Genomic DNA, 22303 nt, shown 5'->3' with positions numbered 1-22303 from the left:
AGGCCCCTCCTTCATCTCTCATAGTCAAGTTGGAGCTGCTATTAAACAGTTGGACAGTATTCCAGAATCCATAATATTTCTACTTTCTCTATATGATAATCTTTATAACTATTAATCATAAGCCCACATATTTTTTATCTGCTTGAGGCTTCGCCAGACCTTGTACAAAATGCAAAGGGATGCATTTCAGAATGGATGATTCCAGGGACCGTTTGTAGAGAGGAATTTTAGAATTTCCAGTTAATTAATTAATTAATTAATTGAATTAATTAATTCCTTAATTAAAATTAAAATTAATTAAAATTAATTTCCTTAAAACCTTTGCAAAGCATAAGGTGTCATTCTGAAACTTAAAGCCCCACAAACACTGAAAAATGTAAAAGAGATGTTCCAAATGTTGAGCTTCTGCTACTCTGATCATGGTCTGAGCTGTGAAACATAGGTTGGTATATTTTCATTCTGCATCCTTGGCCTAAAATATGTCTGAGTAATTGGCACACAGAACATACCTGGAGCTCAGCCTACTGGATTGTAATTCTGCAATTTAGCCTGACCCAGAAAATGTTCTCATTATTGTAATATTGATGTGACTTATTTGAGCTTTTCACTTTCTGATTTCTGTAGAATCAGATATTCCAGAGCCTCTTAAACTTCCAACGGTAGACAACCTATACCACTGCAATACCTGTGGCCGAAGAAATATCTCTGGATCAACCCAGGAAGGCCGGGCATTTTGTAGTGAGAACTGTCACCGGCAATTCAAAGAAAGGTAACAAAGATGTTGTCTTTAAAGGGGGTGGGGAGAGGAACTAGGGAGAGAAGAAAAATTAATCCACCTTTTTATGTCTTATTTCTGTTGTTTTTCTCTTTCTTCCATGGACAGAAAGAAATACTATAAATCTTGTTTTAAAGGAGCAGTTGGGCAAAAGAGCATCTATTAATGCTGAATAATTAATATAGACAAATTTATGTAACTTAGGTTACATCAGTGTTTTTCAACCTTATCAGCTTTAAGATGTATGGATTTCAACTCCCAGAAGTTAGTGAACTCTGTAGACAAGGACAACCTGCAAATATATTAAGTGGACTTTCTCCGTAGGTCTTTTGACCTAAGGATTTTGCAAGGGGTATAGGAATGTCTGTATAGGAATCTCATCAACCTTGCCAGAATGTATGTTCCCAATTCCAAATATTTTTCATCTAGATTGAGGCATTTTGATTTCTTTTTTTTGTTCAGAAGCGGGATAGTGTAAGTATAAGAATATGATGTCAAAATTGCTTTGTAGTGATGAATGTCAAGCATGGACTTACTATCAGTGTTATTAGTCTTGATTTTCCAATTAAAATTATAGTTGAGAAACAGAATTAAATTGCATGAATCAATTTTATCTAAGGTTTATTGCAGCATCCTCTAGTGGAAATGCTGTTGGTAGGTGTAGTATGAATGTTTTGTTGCTTTTTTTAATTCCATTTATATGCCGCCCTTCTCCGAAGACTCAGGGCGGCTTACAAGCTTAGCAGTAGCCTTCATTCTATGTATATGCCTGCTTATTAGGGCTTTCACACACACCCCAAGCGGCATTATTACAAAGTCAGCTTAATTGCCCCCAACAATCTGGGTCCTCGTTTTACCTACCTCGGAAGGATGGAAGGCTGAGTCAACCTTGAGCCTGGTGGGATGCGAACCTGCACTAATTGCAGGCAGCTGGTGTTATTTAAGGCGGCATTAGCCCACTGCTCCACCAAGGCTCTTTAAAAATGTTAACCTTGGAGTGTGTCTCTTGAAAAAATACATTTATTGTATTATATCAATGTTGTTGCAGTAGCATGTTCTGGTATTAACCCAACTCTCATTGCTTGAGAAACATTATCTGGAGAATCTGTAAGTTTGGGTGTTGTTTTTGCAGGTCTGTCATTGTGGAGAATTCTGCTGGCATCACCAACACTACTGAACTTCTCAAGCCAGTAAAGAAACGGAAGAGGAAAGATTATCAAAGCCCTTCAGAGGAGGAAGAGGAAGAATCAGAGCAAATGGTGTGACTGGGATGTTCTTGCATGTATTTGCAGTAGAATCTGATAGCGGCATATTTTTCCTGGTATACATGCTTCCTTACTCACTGGACTGGCCTATATTAGAGCCAGTTAGACCATGGAGCCATAGCTGTTACCAGTGGACACTACAGAGTAGGGATGGGCAACTATTTTTTAGTTCAGGAGGGAGGTACAGCTGCCTTAAAGTCTTTGGTGCCTCACAGATATAAAAGAATGATGCGTAGGCAGGACATAACATATGCATATCTATTTGCATGTGTAACGTATAGGACTTCCAGAGAGGAAAAAGATGTTAATATCTGTCCTCTGTTCCCTCAATGATCAAGATTCTGCTTCTAAGTGACTGTTATATTCTAAATATGGGTTCTTCTAGATACAAGGTTGGTACGGAATATTGGGGTATCCATTCTTTTTCTAAGTTGGATGTGCCATGGCACCTTGCCATTATTCCCCTACTTTCTACTGGATGCTTTGAGAAGCAGCTTTGCTGCACCAGAGACATCAACTTTTGTTGGTTTTTCTTTGTAGTTATAGTTTGACTCTTTGCAAAAAACAAAAATAATGGGGAAAACAAGGTAGAGTGCTAGGTAGAGACCATTTCATATAGTTTTCTGTTGGCCAGCAGGGCAAAACTCAAGGATCAAGGGGAGAAGGTGAGGACAGTCAGGCTTCATTGTGCAGAAATAAAAATAGTGCTGGCAATTTTGGATATAGTGAAAGCTAGCTGTCATTTGAAAGAGGCCTATCTGTGGTTTTGAAATAATTTATTACTTGACAATTCTTTTAACTTTTTAAACTTACAAATATATACATTATAACCATAAAGATTTCTGGAGTACAAGTTTTTATTTTGTATCAACACAATGGAACTGATCTTATGGAAGCAGAGTTTTGTAGTGTCATAAAAACAGCAAATTTATGATACATGGAGCCTGTAGACACCACTAAGTCAGCAATATTCTTCTTGGTGCTTTCAAAGCTTCTTGGGGTTATTGAGAGGTACATGTCTCTCTTCTGTGGCTTAAAGAGGAATCAAGATTTTTTTCACACTTTGCATTGTGTTAATCAACTCACTAATGTGAGAATGTCTGCGTCATATCCAGCAAATATTTTGAAAATGCCAGTGTAATAAGGTTATTCTCACATCTGTGTTTTATTTTCCACTGACCTGTTTGCAGTCCCTGTCATCCATCACAGGCATTTATAACACTTTGTAGATCTGATGAAGGGAATTTTAAAAGCTTATGCCTTGAGCTTATATCACAAATATTGTTTATCTTTAGTATTAACATTCATGAGGAATAATGTTATTTGTATATATCCAATGTAATTAAGTTGGAATTTAATCACTTTTAATTATTATGTTATCCCTTCTCCCAAGTGTGTAGTGTTCCCCTTCTAAGAAAGCCTCCCTCAAACGTCCTGGTATCCCCATAAGTAAGAGATTTTGTTTATGTATCTTAGGAACTAAAGCAGGAGGAAATAAATGGCTCAGGAGGAGAACTTCCTGCTACTAATAATAGTAACGAAGAATGGAATGCCAGTCAGCTTGGTAAGCATATAGCATGACTTCCTTTGAGCAACTATAATATCTTTAATAATCCCCAAATATGAAACAGTATGTTCTGGCAGAGTTTATGTTTTTCTTATATGTTCATTCTGAGGTGCAGTCTGGTTATGCCTGACCCTTCTACAGGCTGGTATCTGCAGCCAAAAAGTACAAGTGCAGAATAAAAGGAAGAACCTGATGCCTTTGAGTAAAATACAACATCCAGTCTTCAGTAGCTGAAAGCAGATGAGGGCTATAATTTTGGAAAGAGGAATATCCTAAACTTTGCCCTAGATGTCTAAATGTCACTTAACGTAATGTTTTAGAAATTTCATTTGTTCCATTTTCTGATATTTTTAGTTTCCAATGAGAAGGCAGAAAGTTGGACCTGGGCATCATACCTAGAAGAACGAAAAGCCACAGCTGCCCCTTTAAATCTGTTCCAAGAAGTGAGTTACAGTATTCTTTTACCTGCTATCTTTATGAAGTTTTGATATTTTTCTGTCAGTCAACATATTTATGCTGTAATCATTGATTCTTTTCTCTTAAGAGAATCTGATTCTTCTTTCTGGTTCCAGTGATGTTTGAATGGTTACTATAGGAACCTCTTTTTACTAGAGAGATTTTCCTTAACACATATGTACTTCTCAAATTTCAGTCTAAAGCAAAGTTAGGAAAGAAAAAAAACATTTGTGGTAATGCTCATCAGAAAGAAAAATAATAAACCTGCATGCATTCTGGGATATAGATAAAGGAAGGTAGTTTTCTTTTTAGGGCCATTAAGCATTGGAAAGTCAAGTGAAATTTAAAGGTAGCAGGTTATTTTGTTTTGGAAGAAAAAAAATGAAATCAGGTTCTCTTCTTTTACAGGTAGTCCTTTGACTTAACAACCATTCATTTAGTAGCCAAAATTATAGTAACACGGAAAAAGATGATTTATGGCCAGTCCTTACACTTACAAGTGTTGCAGCATCCCCGTATTACGTGATTAAAATTTGGGTACTTGGCAACTGGCATGTATTTCTGATGGTTGCATCTTCTAGGATCACGTGATCGCCATTTGCAATCTTCCCAGCTGGCCTTCCAACAAGCAAAGTCAATGATGGAAGCCTGGTTTGCTTAATGACTGTGATTCACTTAACAACTGCAGTGATTCACTTGCAACCATTACAAAAAAAAGTTGTAAAATCAGGCACAACTGCTTTAACTGCCACCGTGCTTAGCAATGGAAATTCTGGTCCCGATTGTGGTCATAAGTTAAAGACCACCTGTACCATCTGTACCAGTGCTGAACCTATCACAACAGAGAGTAAAAGTGCAGAGATAGGTTTATTATTTTGACATATTTCAAGTCCTCAAAACATGTGTACTGAACCTCTGTTTCTAATAGAAGCAGAAACATGAGGCAAAGTTTGTAATCATATGGGAGCTGCCATCATGGTTAAGGTGCCATATTAATCTCTGTTGTCTTATTGCAGTAATTTCCATTTAATAACATAAATGTGTCATTAGAAGAAATTAAGTACCTCTTACATTTTTTTGTGATTTGTCCTGTTTAGCACCAGTCGACTACCCAAAATAAGAATGGTTTCAAAGTGGGAATGAAACTGGAAGGGATAGATCCTCAGCACCCCTCAATGTATTTTATTCTCACTGTAGCCGAGGTGAGATGAGTTTATACTGTTGTATATCGTTCTAGCTCAGCAATTTTTTTGTTTGCCCCAGTTTCTTTCATTTATGTACTTTAAAGCTCTCCATTCATTTTAGGGTGAACTATGCAACCTAGTTGCAGGTAGCACTAAAACTAAAAATAGGGGCAAAAGGTTGTCATCTTCATAAAATAGCATAAAATATCAGTGAAAAGCAGCACATGCTGATTTAATACTATAGTCCATGTGTTTCTGTTGCTTTTTCTGCATGCAGATATGTGGCTACAGGATGCGACTTCATTTTGATGGCTATTCTGAATGCCATGATTTTTGGCTGAATGCTGACTCTGCCAATATTCATCCTGCTGGCTGGTTTGAGAAAACGGGACATAAACTTCAACCTCCCAAAGGTAGGTCGTTTAGGACAGTGCATTTAGAGGCTCATGTCCAAAAGGTTTTCCTTTTGCAGAGGTGAACGAATCTCTAAGTTTCAGTTTCTAGTTTTTCCAAAGCTAAATTGCTAAGTCAGATTCATTCCGTTTTTGTATCACTGTGTAACTCTTTTAAAAGCCTACAAGAACATCAAGAAAAATTTTCCAGCATATTTTGGCAAGCAATATGTTCAAGGAGAGAAGCAACCTAGAAATAAGGAGAAATTTCCTGACAATTGGAACAATTAATCAGTGGGAAAACTTGACTCCAGAAGTTGTGAATGCTCCAACACTGGAAGTTTTTAAGAAGAGACTGGAGAGCCATTTGTCTGAAATGGTGGAGGGTTTTCTGCCTGAGAAAGAAGACCTCCAAGGTCCCTTCCAACTCTGTCATTCTTATTCTGTAATAATATATATACAGTATATATTGTTATAAGCCATGCGTAATACATTATTTTGACACAGTAGTATTTATACAGTGTTGACAAGATACTATTAATACTCTAATGTTTAAGCAATTTAAATCATTAACATTAAAAAGAAAAGAAAAGACATTATATCAGTATCAGTGAGTTCAACTACCAACTTAGCTGTGAAAGTCAGCTGGGTGACCTTGGGCCAGTCACTCTCTCTCAGCCCAATTCACTTCACAGAGTTATTGTTGTGGGGAAAATAGAAAATGTGTTAGATATGTTCTCCACCTTGTGTCATTTAAAAACAATAAAGGTGGGGTATAAATAAATAAAATAAATAAAAACTATGATTTAAAATGTTGATATTAATAAACAAGGTAATTTAGCATTTACAACTAAAACTGGATATAGCATTAAGAAGCAGCTGCATATTACATCAGGATATTTGTTATACAATAAAGATTTCTGTCTTCAGTTGATTACAAGATACTAAGGTCTCCATTGTATTGTTACTTGTTTAGGCATGTTGAGAAAACAAGAAAATAGACAAAGGAAAATAGGCAACAGAAACAAAAAAGGAAAAATAATTGAAAATAAAGGCTGTTTGGTTTCTAATTTCCCTTTTTTAATGATTATGCTAATTTACAACTTTTATCAACATTTAAGCCCCCTTAGAAGCCAAACTATAAATGTGTCATGCTGTATGATACATTTTATGTATGGGAACCATTCTTGATTAAGTTTGGTTAAACTTCTGTTATGAATATAGTTAATATGGAGAATTGCAACCCAAAATAAGAGATAACAACAAATCAGGAAATATAACTTATTTTTGATTCTTCAGATTCTTGAGATGAAGTTAAATAGAATTCAGAGTGCTACATAAAACGCAGTTATAACTGTGTTACCTGTGAGAAGCACAAATACAAATTCAACAAAGGCAATACCCTTATTAGGATAACTGGAATGTTATACTAACTACACATGCTCAAATTTCTTATAACTCCACATCATGAAAGCTACGGATTGCAAGTGTGCATCCATATACAGTAATTGAAAGCTATATATGTATATATCAGAAGAATCCTAACCCTAATCTTGTGAGAGAGCTCTGGCCTTGATTGGAATATCTTACTACTGTAAACTGTGTCTTCTGGGGTTCTCGTAGTATGATAAGGAAAGTCAATATACTGAAGGTGCCCTTAGAAACAACTGTCTTCATTATTGCTACAGAACAAAGGTGGCACAATGTGGTATTTGCAAGCCCTCCAAGTCACATTCATAAAAGTGCACAATGAAATGTTAACTTCAGAATACAAATGGCAATCTCAGATGTTCAAGCTCTCACCAGAAATATTATCAATTTTTGAGTGAGAACATGTAACAGCTTGTGAAATTACTGAAATTTCACAAGATTGTAATCACTTAAAAATGATCTTAGTATCATTTTATACCATAAGGCAGTATTGCTTGGCACTTGAAAAGGGATGGTGATCCCTTCTGTAGCTAAAATGAAACACTACTGATTTCTGTTGGTATGTCTCCTCTTATGTCTCTTTTATATACGGGGGTTTAGGTTACAAGGAAGATGAATTCAGCTGGGCCAATTACCTGAAGATTACCAAAGCTCAGGCAGCTCCCAAGCATCTCTTTGCAAGTCCAGATAGTGTGAGTGGCTGCTTCTTTATTTTACAAATCAATTCCTTTTGTTCATTCCTAAAATAGCAGTACGAGAGAGCCTGACTTGTATTCCACAATAATACTTCACTTGATCTTTTGAATCAGAATTGCAATTTGGACATATCTGCAGTAATAATTAAAGTTATCAGCTAATTAAATCATTTCATTAGATTAATGTAGCACTCTGATCAATTACTGGATCAAATTATATCTTAGAGCTGGCATATCTAAACTGAGAAAAAAATTGAGAGAATCACTAGATGACAGCAGAGAGTCAAGTGTTTTCTGCATCCCTTTCCTGCCATGTAATAATTATGCAGATTTTTGCAGCACAGAACTTGTAACTTACACCTTTATGATTAATAGTGACTCCTTTAACATTGATGAATTTGCTGCGGGGAACAAATTATTCTAAAGCTAACAGATAATTTCATTCAGATTAATATTTAACCATTTGAAAGTTCATTGAAATATTAAAATACCATTATATCTCCCAATTTACTATTTTTGAAAACATTACTTCTTTTCTGCATCACAAGCAATTCCATAACAATTCTGGCCACAGTTAATTGTTAACCTACCATAGGATTACCTCATAAAATTCCTTTATATCTCCAGGTAGCATAAACTTGGGTTAAGAATATATTATCCCTTAGATATTACTGAATTACAATTCCTATCACCCTTTACCTTTAATAGGCTGGTTAGGACTACATGGAGTTGTTCACACTTCCAAGTAATTTGTTTGTTTATTAAATTTATATGCCACCCATTTCACTGTAGCCTTTTTCTACTTCTGTTGATAAAGTCTCACATAAATAGTTTGGCATACATAATTGCACTATACATATGCTGCCACACCTACATTATAGGATTACAGCACCTGCTTCATGAGTAACAAGTGCCTGATGATCTGTCTTCTCATTCCGTAGGATGCTGCTCCCATAGGATTCCAAGTAGGGATGAAACTTGAAGCAGTGGACCGTATGAATCCTTCTTTGATATGCGTGGCCACAGTGACAGATGTGGTGGACAATCGCTTTTTGGTGCACTTTGACAACTGGGATGACACATATGACTACTGGTAGGTGAGAGATGAATGCCAACAATAATACTCTATCTGCTGTGGCCAATGATTGAAAGTCATGGGATGATGACCTGAAAGCCGTTTTTAATGATTTTTGATGAAGAAGATAAACATTTATCTAGTAAAAAAAATCTCAGGAATTGTGGAAGTGGGGATTATCCATCTCCCACTGTGTCATGATCCTTGTTTCACTGAGTTTTCACTATGATCAGGATATTGTACCTTGCTTCTGGAATCTTGATATCAGTCAAGGAGTGGTACCATTTTCCTATTGCTACTTGTTATGTGCAGGGCAAGAATAGGCATTTTGCCAGGATTGTGTTGGAAATGTAAATCTTATCCCATGTGATCTTTATTTTAAAAAAAAACCCTTTGCTTATTATTTTTAAATGAATAATAAACTTGCACATAATTAAAGCAATGCTTGATTCCCTCACTCCCCCCAGCAACCTTTAGACAGACTATATAATAGCAATAGCAGTTAGACTTATATACCACTTCACAGTGCTTTTCTATTGTCCCCAACAATCTAGATCAGGGATGTCAAACTGCCGGTCCGTAGGCCGGATGCGTCATCTGGAAGCCACGCCCATCCCATTGCCGGCAATGGCTAAACCATCCTGATACGTTGCGTGACATCACGTGATGTCGCGAGTTTGACATGTCTGATCTAGATCCTCATTTTACTGACCTCGGAAGGATGGAAGGCTGAGTCAACCTTGAGCCAGTCAGACTCAAACTGCCAAACTGCTGGCAGCCGGCAGTCAGCAGAAGTAGCCTGCAGTATTGCATTCTAACCACTACGCCACATATGTTTATTGCAGGTGTGATCCCAGTAGCCCCTACATTCATCCTGTTGGTTGGTGTCAGGAACACGGAAAACCTCTCACTCCTCCACAAGGTGAATAATCCCTAAGTGTTGTCTACTCCATCTTTTGCCATAGGAATGCTCTAAGGCAGAGGTCCCCAACCTGTGGGCCACAGTCCACTGGGCTGCATGAGTGGCTGGCTGGTGCGTGTGCACAGCCCCACTCACATGAACATCGCCACAAGCATTGCGGGCATTCACAGCCCCACTTGCATGAGCGTCACCATGGCCGTTCACGGCTCCACTCACACAAGTGTCATTGCGGGCATTCACACAGTCCCACTCGCGTTCGCTTTGCACAGGCATCACAGGTGTTCACAGCCCCATGCGCAAACATTCGCGTCACTGTGTTACAGATGCTTGCGGCCCCATGTGTGTGAGCAACAGGTGTTTGTGTACACACGTGCACATGCATTCACACACACACACCCAAAACCATCCCTTCTTTCCCCCCTCCCACTGTTCCGGGCTGCCAACCTCAAAAAGTTGGGGAACTCTGCTCCTAAGGGCATTTCCAATACAGGAAATACTATGAGCCATCTAGTTGGTTACTCTTTTCATCATAGATACTGCTTTGTGATCAAATAGGAATTCACAGTGCTATTTACTCTTAAAACACAAACCCTTTTACATACAATAATAAGTACAATAAAATCATGGGAAGGATTTTTGTTAAAAGAGATGTCAGTGCATGATTTCCTGAAATGAAGTTTTGAAACTAAATGCTGAAATAAAAGTATTTTACTTAACTTACATAACATAAAACGGTTTTGTCCTTGTTTGTCTCCCTTCTTTGCCTTAGGTATGCCCAGGTTTTGGAATATAGACCCCAAATAGCATTCAACCTTCCTGTAGAAAAATGTTTTATAAATCAGTCATGAACTTGTAGCTTAGCCTTCCCCAACCTGAAAACCTCTAGAGCAGTGATGGCAAACCTTTTAGAGACCGAGTGCCCAAACTGCAACCCAAAACCCACTTATGTATTGTCAGGTGCTGGGTGGGCATGCCCATTGGGTGGATGTGGCCAATTGGGTAGGCATGGCCAATTGGGTGGGCGTGGCTGCGGTGGTAACAGCAGACTGGGTGGGACTAAAAAGTTCAATCAATCAATTCCAACTTTGCGAGATCTTTTTTTTTCCCGTGAGAAGTTGAAATGGATTGGTTGAATCTTCTTTTTTTTTTTTTTGCACACAGCAGCGGAGGCCTAAAGCGAAAAGGTTTTATAAAACCCAGCTGAAGGCCTAGGACTGGGACGACGGCACAGGTGCCCACAGAGAAGGCTCTGTGTGCCACATGTGGCACGCATGCCATAGGTTCGCCATCACAACTCTAGAGGTTTGCACAGTGACCATTTTTGAGACTTATGGAAGTTGAAGTCCTTCCATTTTGAGGGCATCTGTATTGGAGAAGACATTTATGGTGTAAGACATTGATTTATTTTTTATGCTAGGCATAATAAATCCCTGTTTTGAATTGACCATTGATTTGTTTCTAGCAGTAACTAACACTGATGATCAATTTGAGTTCCCCAGAGTCTGTTGCTACTAGTGCATTATTCTAAATAAACCCACTCCAGCAAAACTTTTTCATCTCCCAGATATTTTCATTTCCAGACTATCCTGACCCTGAGAACTTCTGTTGGGAAAAATATTTGTCAGAGACAGGTGCTTCTGCAGCGCCAACTTGGGCTTTTAATGTGGTGAGTCGTTGGTATTTTTTTCCAAATCTCTGCTATACAGGCTTTAATGTTTTCCAGAAGTATAGAGGGGAGGAGGGAAACCTTATGTATACTTAGATAAATGTTCAAAAGGTGGTGATTCTTCCTCTGATTGCCCTTTTCAGGGGAAGCTATTTTGGTAATATGCAGTTTCAGAATCTAGGAATGATGAAAGTTTTTGATGCAGGAATAAGAAACAAACCATGTATTATTTCTCTCTCTATAAAAATATGAATCAGGCCAGGAGAAAGTTAGTTGTGCAGGATGTGATTTCACCTCATAAATATCATCTTCCTCACCTTGTTTTCCTTACTTTTGGTTTGCCTCACTCTAGAGACAGCCGCATGGCTTTCTGATCAACATGAAACTGGAGGCAGTGGATCGAAGGACCCCCTCTCTAATCAGAGTTGCTAGTGTAGAGGATGTAGAAGACTATAGGATAAAGGTGGGCTTTTCTTATGCTCTATGCTTATGCCTTTATTTTTGATGGCATCGCCCAGTAATTTATGTCCTTACTTATGGTAAATGAAATGTATTGGGAAAAATCACCAAAGTCTATTTGTGATAAAAATACAATACAAGAGTATAAATATTATTTTGTAACCCTGAATTGGTCTAATGAAGATACACCTTCTAATGGCTTTTGGAGCTTTGTATAAGCAAAGCAATAGTTTGACTGAATTTATACACCGTACTAAGCCATAATTTGTTGACTAAAGCATACAACAGATTTAAGTCAAAATTGAACAAGCCGTATTACAAATGATTGCATGATGTATAAAGACCTGTTTTATCATTTAATTATGCCTTTCATCTAAAACTTGGGAAAGCCTGGGCTTTGTTTTTGTATGTAGAATATTATGCACTAAAATAATGCATGGATTTAAATTCTGCATTCTTAAGATTACAGAAAGCATTTATAGCCCTATGGTTATAAAGAAAATCTTTAACTTCTAATGCTTGCTGAAATCTGAGAATTTAATGTATATTTCAGTGTTGGCTCTTACAACAAGCAAAAGCAGAATAAACTTTTTAACAAGAGTAATAAGCAGCTTTATTTGCTTACTATAATTGTTATCTGTTTGTAAAATACAGCTTTCCTTAATGTATAACTGTGATTGTTTCAGAGCAAAACATACCGAGCCTGTAATGGGAATGGCTGGCCCTTTAAATCAAAAGCCAATCTGATGTGCTCAGAGAGATTCCCATGATCCCTGAGAGGCTAAGAAAGCAAAAGGAAAGGATTCAGTCAGGTTTTGGCAGAAAGAGTTTGGGGTGGCTTTAGGGCGAAGGAGTCGGCTGGAATGTTGGATGAGGTAGTTGGCTCAGGCAAGGATGACAGTTAGTTTAGATAGAATTGCATTAGGGTATTATTATTATTATTATTATTATTATTATTATTATTATTATTATTATTATTATTATTATTATTATTATTATTATTATTATTTAAACTGGGTGTTGTATGTGTGTAAAACCTATTTTATAACTTGACCTAAGTTGATTTTTGTTTAAATCCTGGAACTGACCATTGCCTCTTGACACCTACCTGAGTTTGGCTGAGCTACGGACCTCAAAGTTTTTGTTTTGTATTTCTGTATACTTCTGTATTTAGCTAGATTCAGGGGGAGGTGAGGATTTCTTTTTCAGTCCTCCCTAATTCCTCAGAACAGCAGTCCCCAACCTTTCTGGCACCAGGGGCTGGTTTCATGGAAGACAATTTTCCCACAGATCGGGGTGGTGGTATGGTTTCATGCACAACCTAGATCCTGCACATGTGCAAATGAAGTTTTTCTCGCTTGCCTGCCACCCACACAGATTCCTAACAAGACCCAGACTAGTACAGGTCTTCAGCCCCCGCCCCAAAGGGCTGATGTGGAAGGGAGAAACCGGTTTGTAGTGAAGGAGTAGTGGCAGCAAGGAGACATAATTGGCCAGTGTCTATGCAGATTCTCAGTCATCCAGGTCATGGTTGCCCCAAGGTGCTTTTTCCAAAAGGCAACTGGACTTTCTTGGTTTTTTCTTTGAAAAAAGAACTGAAGAACTTCTTGGGTGAAAAGTGAAACATTTTCAAAGAGAAAGCCAAGAAAATCCAGTTGCCTTTTGGAAAAAGCAGCGTGGGGTAATTGACTAGTCACTTTAGACTAGACTAGCTGGTTCAACTTTGAGGGGACTTTCCCCCTTATTTCAGGGCCTATATTGCCAAATGTCATAGCATCTGTTTAATTTGTTACAGCAACAGATATCAATGTATATAGGCACACCAATTCTAAAGTTCTTCTGTGCTAATGGTTGTCACCTCACAGGTATTTATAAAAATGGAAAATAGTATCAGGTAATAATGTTGTCAGCATCTGTAAACAGTAATAGTAATAGCAATAGTAAACCCAACAGTAAATCCAATATGGAAGATACAGAAGTTAATGCAGAAAGATTTGGCAATAGCCAAGCAACTGTAGTAATGTCCATTCCTGTTCTTTTTCATGCACAGCGCATAGGCATGCTGTCATAGATAGCTGATATGCTTCTATTAATACTGGTTAAGAATTGTGTATTTAATACTCAGTAAAATTTTCTATTTTCAGTGGGATGCCACTGTTTTCCCACAACTAGTGTTCATAATACTATCCCCTAGTACTTTTTATTTAGATAACAGAAGAAAAAGCATTTGTCAAGGGAAGAGATGAGGTCAAATGAACAAGCCAGAAGGTAAAATATAGTGGTATAATTATAAAAACTGCACCATCATTCACTTGTGGATAAATAGGAAATGCAATAACTTAGGAAACAGAAGGTGTGGACTCAGTTTCCATCCCCAGACAATAGAAAAGTGGTCTCTGTAAATCGAGGAGCAGGAGTTCTTTAAATGTTTACAACATTTTTTCTGAGACTCCCCATTGATTCCAGGCTGCCATCGACCAAGCAGACTCCAGAATGAACAGAATTCCAGCTATGCTGGTTTTGCCTGCACACCAGTGGATTTGGAGTGAGATCTGGGGATTCAGCAGCTTTCATGCTCTGTCTTTTTTAGAATGTTGCATGCACCTAAAAGATTCATACTTCCACTTGTGAAGTAGGGTGCCTTAGAAGTGTGTGATATATATAAAGTGAAAAGTGGATCTCCATCTTTCCACCATGAATTGACTAGGTCTACTCTGTATGTTTGGAGGCACATCCCTCAAAGCTGGGATAACCTAAGGGCCTCCAGCTGTTTACTGTGTGTCTTCAGATATGAAGTTCCTCAAATCATTGATCAATTTGAAATGACAATATGGAGAACCATCTCCCTCTGTGCCATGCAAAACTGCTTTTATGCATTGAGCTTTGTCTCTGCTGGTTGGATGCTACAAGAATGATTTCCAAAATCTAACTATATTCTATTGATGTTTGCCTATAGATTCATTTCGATGGCTGGAGTCATAACTATGATTTCTGGATTGACTCAGATCACCCAGACATCCACCCTGTAGGATGGTGCTCAAAAACTGGACATCCATTGCAGCCTCCTCTTAGTAAGAACAATAACTACATGTTGCACAAATACTTGCCACATTCTCATGATAATCGAGTGACGGTAGAAATAGACAGGACAGACCCTGGGAAATAGTAGACAGGGTAGCATCTTTTAGCTTATATTATAAAAGGTGATGAAAATGTAACGCAAACATTTTATATTGTGTTAATTCTTTTGCCTTGGAACTACAGTGCTTATATGTGAAGGACCTTTTAGTTCTCCAAGAAGACATAAAAACATGACCCCGGAAAACCTTGCCCAAGGCTTCCTTTGGTTTCTGTGACTTGACCTTCATGTATTCTTTTTTGCAGTTATGAATCTATAAAGTTGTTTTGTTTCCAAAAGAAAGGCTATGACTTAACAGTTTATTACATTACCACTGCTCAAAATTTGTGGGCACACTTCCAACAGTTGTGTATTTATTCCCCTCAATTTAAGCTTTATGAAAACTTCTAAAACCTATTTATTTCAAGTAGTCTTTCTTCAAAGGTTTAGGGTAGTTCTATATGGATCCTAGTTTAGATAATTCTGATGATTTTTAACGATAAATTACTGTAAAAGTGTTGGATTAGGTTGCTGTTTTAACTCATTGTTTTAACTAAATATTTAGTGTACTTCAATATGTTTACATAAGCCACATTATAAGAATGGCTTTCAAGCATTAAACCAAATGTGTAATACATAACTACTTCCTTTGACCCATTGAAAATGAAAGATGGGGATTAGTAGTACAACTTCCTGCTTTTGAGAAATATCTACTGAACAGTTTTGAATGTTGGTATAGTTGGGTATTTCTGAAATTCAACTGTAAAATATTTTCACTATGCAACATAGAAAGGAGGCAAATTTTACTAATTAGAACTCAAATTTTAAACTATATTTGTTTGGAGACAGGAAGAGAAAAACCTATAGTATACAAATTTTGTTTAAAGAATGAAAATTAATTGTAACTTCATGAAGATGGAAACTGCCTGTGTCTTAAATTAAAGTGCCTGAGATTCAAATTATTTCTTCTCTTTTGAGCAGGGCCAAAGGAACCCATCTCTTCTACTAATGGAAGCTGTCCAACTTTGTCCTGTAAAACACTGCCAGCTACCAAGAGTTCCAAATACAGTTTTCATAGGTGAGCTCTCATCATAAGGTGCAACATCCTGTTGATTATGGTCTTAAAGTGCCATTAAGCAAAATGGGACAGCTTAACACAGCCAACGCGCAATGGCCAACTTGCTACAGGGCAGCTGGCTGCAGGACAATTTAACAATTCTATTTAACTATTTTAAAAAAATTAATTTTTGCTATTCACATTTCATTCTGTCCCTCCTTTTGCATTCTTTAATGACTCTATTCCACCATTTCTTTGATATTAGTGTAACTCTTGTCCCACAGCGAGTTCTCCTGCGTTAAGTTGGCCGTGGCGAATTATCCTGCAGCAAGTTGGCCGTGGCAAGTTGGCCACGGGGCATTGTCATAGGCCACCCTCCATTAAGAGTTGTTGAGGAACAACTGCTACTTCAGTGTCTGTGCAGCTTGCCTGGAATAAATCAATTTAACATACTATGTGAAGCCTGTATAAAATGCACTTCATCAAGATCATTTCAGCTACTAGTCTTTTGTGGCAATTTATGTTTTTATTGTTGGTTGCAACAGGCTGAAAAAGGAATTGAAACTTTCAAAATTGAGCAGGTTCAGTTCACAGCTGCTACATTTCATTTGACTTGGTAGGTAAATACTGAGCAGGATAGTATGATGTCATTATTATTTAGCATCTGCTAACATATATAACCATGTGCTTTTTAAATCTCTATTTTCCAGAAAGTGTCCAACACCTGGTTGTGATGGCTCAGGCCATGTGACTGGGAGATTTACAGCTCATTACTGCATCTCAGGATGTCCCCTGGCAGAGAAAAACCAGGGAAAGGTAAAGGCTGAACTTTCAGACACTGAAAACTCTGTTCGAAAGAGGAACCTAATTGTTTATTCCCAGAAGAAGAAGTCTCGCCATCATGGAAGGTAAAGGAACAGCCAGGGTTATTCCATTGGGATGATCACACTGAGGGGTGCCATTGTAATGTACAACCAATCATATTTAAGTACTTGCCTTATGTCTATTCCTCATAGTTTGTGCATGATTTGCTACTAATCCTGTGCTTCTTCAGGTATTATATCTATTTTTATATATTATTCTCTTTGACTGTTGGATTGTGAGTCATCTTCTAAACTAATCTCTGTTTTTTACAATCTGTTCTTATTAATATTATGCAGAATAACTTGCTTCTGAGTGCAGAGATCTGTGAGTTGGGTCCTAATCATCTGTGGCATTAAAAATTAAAATAGAACATATCCTGGCATAAATTTAAACTAATATAATACATCGTCATCTAAAAGCTAAGCATATCTAAGCCCAGAAGAGGCTAGATAGAAAACAGCAGATGATCCCTATATGTGCTTCCTTCAGCTGTGGGGGAAAAGATGCTTTAAAATGAAGATTAACAGGCATGTGACTTTGTCTTAAAGCTGTGTACAAGGAAATGCATAGAACAGGGGTGTCAAACTGCCAGCCCACGGGCCAGACGTGTCATGAAGAAACCTCATCCACCCCATTGCCGGCAATGGCAAAAAATCTCTGATACGTCGCGTGACATCATGTGACATCGCGAGTTTGACATGTCTGGCATAGAACAAAGGGATTGATTTAGCTTCATAAATCTTAATGCGGCACATTCGGAAAGAACCACACTGAATATGATGAAAGAATATATACACCCTCCACCACAGTAATATTTGACATAGCCAATGGAAATATAATAAATGGAAATCCAGGTTCAAGTTCTCACTTGAACATATACCAATAGTTTGCTCTCAGTGTGATTAAATATGGACCATCAAATCATTGTTGACTCTTAGCAGTCACATAAATAGATTTTTCCACAACTGTCTATCCCTAATTGTCTTTTAGGCTTTCCAATGATGCATCCAAATCCACTGCAACTGAGTCCATCCACTTTGCTGCTAGTCATCCTCTTCTTCTCATTCCTTCTACCTTTCTCAGCATAGAGCAAGTTTTTGTATAATGTGTCCAAAGTTTTGATTAATTCGAACTGGATTATTTGTACCTCAAGTGAAAACTCTGGGTTGATTTGTTTGATAATCCATTTGTTTATTTTTCTTGGCTGTCCACAGACAGACACTTCCCTTATTCACTGAAGGAAGATGAAGTACAACACAGTCAGATTTGCAAGGTTCTGTAATTGTAGCTATTCTCGATAAAAATAGTTTTAGTCTTCCTGTGGAGTTAGTTTCTTGATTTGATCTGCCTAGTAGGGCTGAAACATATCTCATAAGTTGCTCTGAAGAGAAAATGAAGGGAGAGATCCCATTTGTGTATACATCACGAGCTCTCAAAAGAAAAAGTAAAAAAAAACACTCAAACTCAACTCAACTCATAGTAGTTGCACTCATTTACTTGTCAGTAAAATTATTTTGATTTACCCTTGTCTTTTCTTTTTTGATGTCTCAGTCTAGCCTATTCCTTAGTTATCTCCCACCCAGGTACTATCTAGATCCAGCATTTTTTCAAAACTATGGTCAGCTAATACTTCCACTATCCATGGCAGGAAGGATGCCGGCGGACAATACCCAGGGGGAGGGCCTTCTCTGTGGGTGCGCCTGCCCTTTGGAATCAGCTGCCTGTAGAGCTTAGGACTGCCCCTGACCTTCCTGAAGACCTGGCTCTTTGAGCTCTCTGGCCTGGTCTGAGCATATTAATTGGGATTTTAACTGTTTTTTAACTGGGGTTTTATTGCAAGGTCTATATAATCTTTTTAATTGATTTTAAGTTTTGTAATTGTATTGTTTTTTTTTTTAAAAAAAACCTTGTGAACCGCCCTGAGTCCTACGGGAGAAGGGCGGTATATAAATTGAATAAATAAATAAATAAATAAATATAAATGCAATAAATACAGCAATTAAACAAAAAATAAAAATATCAGCTAAATATTCCAGGCAAATTTCTGGACATGATATTTGATCTATCATCTTAAAACAAACACAACATTCTTCTCTTGTGAATTCATTGAGAAATATTTTTTTGATAAAAGATATAAATTCTTGAAATGCATGCATCTTATTCTTGGGAGTAAATTTGCGAATATACAGTAAGTAGTCCTTGATTACTGACCGCTCATTCAGTAACTGTTCGAAGTTACAATGGCACTGAACAACAACCTTGAAGTTGCAGCCATTGCAACATCCCTGCGGCCATGTAATTCAGTTTGGGTGCTTGGTAACCAAGCAAACATTTATGATGGTTGCAGCATCTCATGGTCATGTAATTGCCAGTTTCTAACAAGTAAAATCAATGGGAAAGCTGGCAGTACGTTACCTCAATGATTTGCTTCACAACTGCAGACAGAACTGACATCATGAATCCATGTAGTTACATGACATTTTACTTAAAGACTGTGCTGCTTAACAATGGATTTGTCTATCCCAACTGCAGTCAGTAAGTGAAGGCTATCTGAATAGCAATTTTCCAAGCTACTTTTGTTCCACTGATGTCTGTTTCACATGATTCTGTCCCCACCAATATATGATTTAAGGTTTAGTTAGTAGGATTTACCATAATGCATTTTCCAGTCAATGACCTATTACAAAGCATTTCTTGTTTCTCTAGAGGGCGACCTCCTAAATACAGGAAAATCCAGCAGGAAGATTTCCAAAGTAAGTGCATGTTAGTTTGTTTTTTGTATAAGTGGCAAGCAAAAAAGGGCTTATTCTATAAGAACAATATTACAAGAGTAGCAAAATAATTATTGAGTGAGTCTTCGTATATAAAAAGTACAGCTTGAGCTGAATAACTTGATAGAATTCTAAATTATGTTTTAAACAGCATCTTTGTTAAAATTTGATCTGTGTATTTTGGCATTAATGTTATATATATATATATATATATAATTTGCACAAATAATGAGCTGTCATAAGTTGACTAGTTCCTGCGGATAAGCCCTGAGCCGGGCCAAAACAGGAATGAAAGAGTTAATTAGCAAGGTCCACTCAAAAAACCTTGACAAATACTTAAACATACATTTGCCTTGCCTTCCAGCTAATATAAGAGAGAAGGAACCCGTGGCTCAGGAGGTTAAAAAACACTGCCTGATATATATAATCAGCCCGGGTTCGAATCTCAGATAAAGGGTATGACTAACTGATGAGAACATAAATAGTTCGAAATGATCATCTTAGCCTCCCAAATTCTTTATTAGCAATTTGAATAATTTGCACAAATAATGAGCTGTCATAAGTTGACTAGTTCCTGCGGATAAGCCCTGAGCCGGGCCAAAACAGGAATGAAAGAGTTAATTAGCAAGGTCCACTCAAAAAACCTTGACAAATACTTAAACATACATTTGCCTTGCCTTCCAGCTAATATAAGAGAGAAGGAACCCGTGGCTCAGGAGGTTAAAAAACACTGCCTGATATATATAATCAGCCCGGGTTCGAATCTCAGATAAAGGGTATGACTAACTGATGAGAACATAAATAGTTCGAAATGATCATCTTAGCCTCCCAAATTCTTTATTAGCAATTTGAATAATTTGCACAAATAATGAGCTGTCATAAGTTGACTAGTTCCTGCGGATAAGCCCTGAGCCGGGCCAAAACAGGAATGAAAGAGTTAATTAGCAAGGTCCACTCAAAAAACCTTGACAAATACTTAAACATACATTTGCCTTGCCTTCCAGCTAATATAAGAGAGAAGGAACCCGTGGCTCAGGAGGTTAAAAAACACTGCCTGATATATATAATCAGCCCGGGTTCGAATCTCAGATAAAGGGTATGACTAACTGATGAGAACATAAATAGTTCGAAATGATCATCTTAGCCTCCCAAATTCTTTATTAGCAATTTGAATAATTTGCACAAATAATGAGCTGTCATAAGTTGACTAGTTCCTGCGGATAAGCCCTGAGCCGGGCCAAAACAGGAATGAAAGAGTTAATTAGCAAGGTCCACTCAAAAAACCTTGACAAATACTTAAACATACATTTGCCTTGCCTTCCAGCTAATATAAGAGAGAAGGAACCCGTGGCTCAGGAGGTTAAAAAACACTGCCTGATATATATAATCAGCCCGGGTTCGAATCTCAGATAAAGGGTATGACTAACTGATGAGAACATAAATAGTTCGAAATGATCATCTTAGCCTCCCAAATTCTTTATTAGCAATTTGAATAATTTGCATATATATATATATATATATATATATATATATATATATATATATATATGTAGGGATGGAAATCCTATTCATATATAATGTGGAAGAGATTATGATACTGTTAATGTAAAAATGTTGATGCTATTGAGACACTTTTGTAATATAGGTGGGCAGTCTGGAGTTTTGGCTAGTTTCAAGAGTTTGTAGGTAATCCATTTTGATCTCTGAGGAGAGAGCCCCTTTCTTTCTATTTGCCTGCTGGGTAGAGAGAGCGAAAAATGTTTGGTTCCTGATGGATCCTATAGGAAAGGGGATTCCATAGGACAGGAGCTACTGTGAAAAATGCATGCTTTCTACTTCCCACTTTGATTTATTTATTTATTTATTGTCCCTTTAAGTCATTGATGACTGGTGACTGCCTGGATTACTCCCTGCAGTTTTCTTGGCAAGATTCCAGAAGTAGTTTACCATTGCCTCCTTCCTAGGGCTGAAAAAGAGTGATTGGCCCAAAGTCACCCAAATAGCTTTGTGTCTAAAGTGAGACTAGAACTCACAGTCTGCAGTTTCTAAGCCAGTGCCTCAGAAACTGCAGACCAATTAAGCCATTTCAAGAAGGGGACCCAAACATATCCACCCTACTCAAACGGGTGGAATAGTCAGGGAAGGGTTATGCAAATAATCAGATTCTGTGTCCTGCAGGCTTTAAAAGTCATAATTAGCACCTTAGATTGGCATCTAGAAAGAGATTGGGAGTCAGTGCATCTTGTATAGTCAGTGGTATAGTATAGGCAAACTGAATGACATTCAACACTGTGTGTCTGCCACTACATTTTGAAAAAGTTGGATTTTCTGGGTGGTCTTCAAGACCAGTGTCATATACAGCATGTTACAGTAATCTAGCAGAAAGTGACTAAGGAACGGGTGACTGTGGGCAAGGTTTCCCAGTTCAGGAATTGATGCAGTTAGTACAGATACATCTGTACAGATATTCCCCACCCAAGACTACCATCAGCTTACTGAGCAGGAGGCGAATGTCCAGGAGGACCTTAAAATTGTTCATCAGCTCTGTTTGTTAATTATCCCATCAAAAGTCAGAAATAACATATCACTAAGGGGAGACAAATCAT

General features: G+C 37.6%; 1 protein-coding gene across 1 annotated transcript in view; it reads left to right on the top strand.

Moving 5' to 3' along the window:
- L3MBTL1 (L3MBTL histone methyl-lysine binding protein 1) overlaps nucleotides 1-22303 on the top strand; it is a gene marked incomplete at its 3' end in the record, with an annotated part of 29817 nt that overhangs the window by 5737 nt on the left and 1777 nt on the right. Inside the window, exons 4-18 of the mRNA XM_083361062.1 lie at nucleotides 625-769; nucleotides 1908-2034; nucleotides 3517-3604; nucleotides 3962-4050; nucleotides 5161-5265; nucleotides 5525-5660; nucleotides 7671-7762; nucleotides 8707-8858; nucleotides 9686-9762; nucleotides 11343-11428; nucleotides 11781-11891; nucleotides 14844-14958; nucleotides 15987-16083; nucleotides 16773-16970; nucleotides 19633-19679. Coding sequence (XP_083217188.1) covers nucleotides 625-769; nucleotides 1908-2034; nucleotides 3517-3604; nucleotides 3962-4050; nucleotides 5161-5265; nucleotides 5525-5660; nucleotides 7671-7762; nucleotides 8707-8858; nucleotides 9686-9762; nucleotides 11343-11428; nucleotides 11781-11891; nucleotides 14844-14958; nucleotides 15987-16083; nucleotides 16773-16970; nucleotides 19633-19679 — 1665 coding nt within the window. The remainder of the gene's footprint in view (nucleotides 1-624; nucleotides 770-1907; nucleotides 2035-3516; nucleotides 3605-3961; nucleotides 4051-5160; nucleotides 5266-5524; nucleotides 5661-7670; nucleotides 7763-8706; nucleotides 8859-9685; nucleotides 9763-11342; nucleotides 11429-11780; nucleotides 11892-14843; nucleotides 14959-15986; nucleotides 16084-16772; nucleotides 16971-19632; nucleotides 19680-22303) is intronic.

The sequence above is a fragment of the Vipera ursinii genome (assembly GCF_947247035.1).
Source record: "Vipera ursinii genome assembly, chromosome: 3".
Classification (NCBI taxonomy): Eukaryota; Metazoa; Chordata; class Lepidosauria; order Squamata; family Viperidae; genus Vipera; species Vipera ursinii.
Note: the sequence above shows the minus strand (reverse complement) of the source record. Positions and strands in the feature narration are given on the sequence as shown.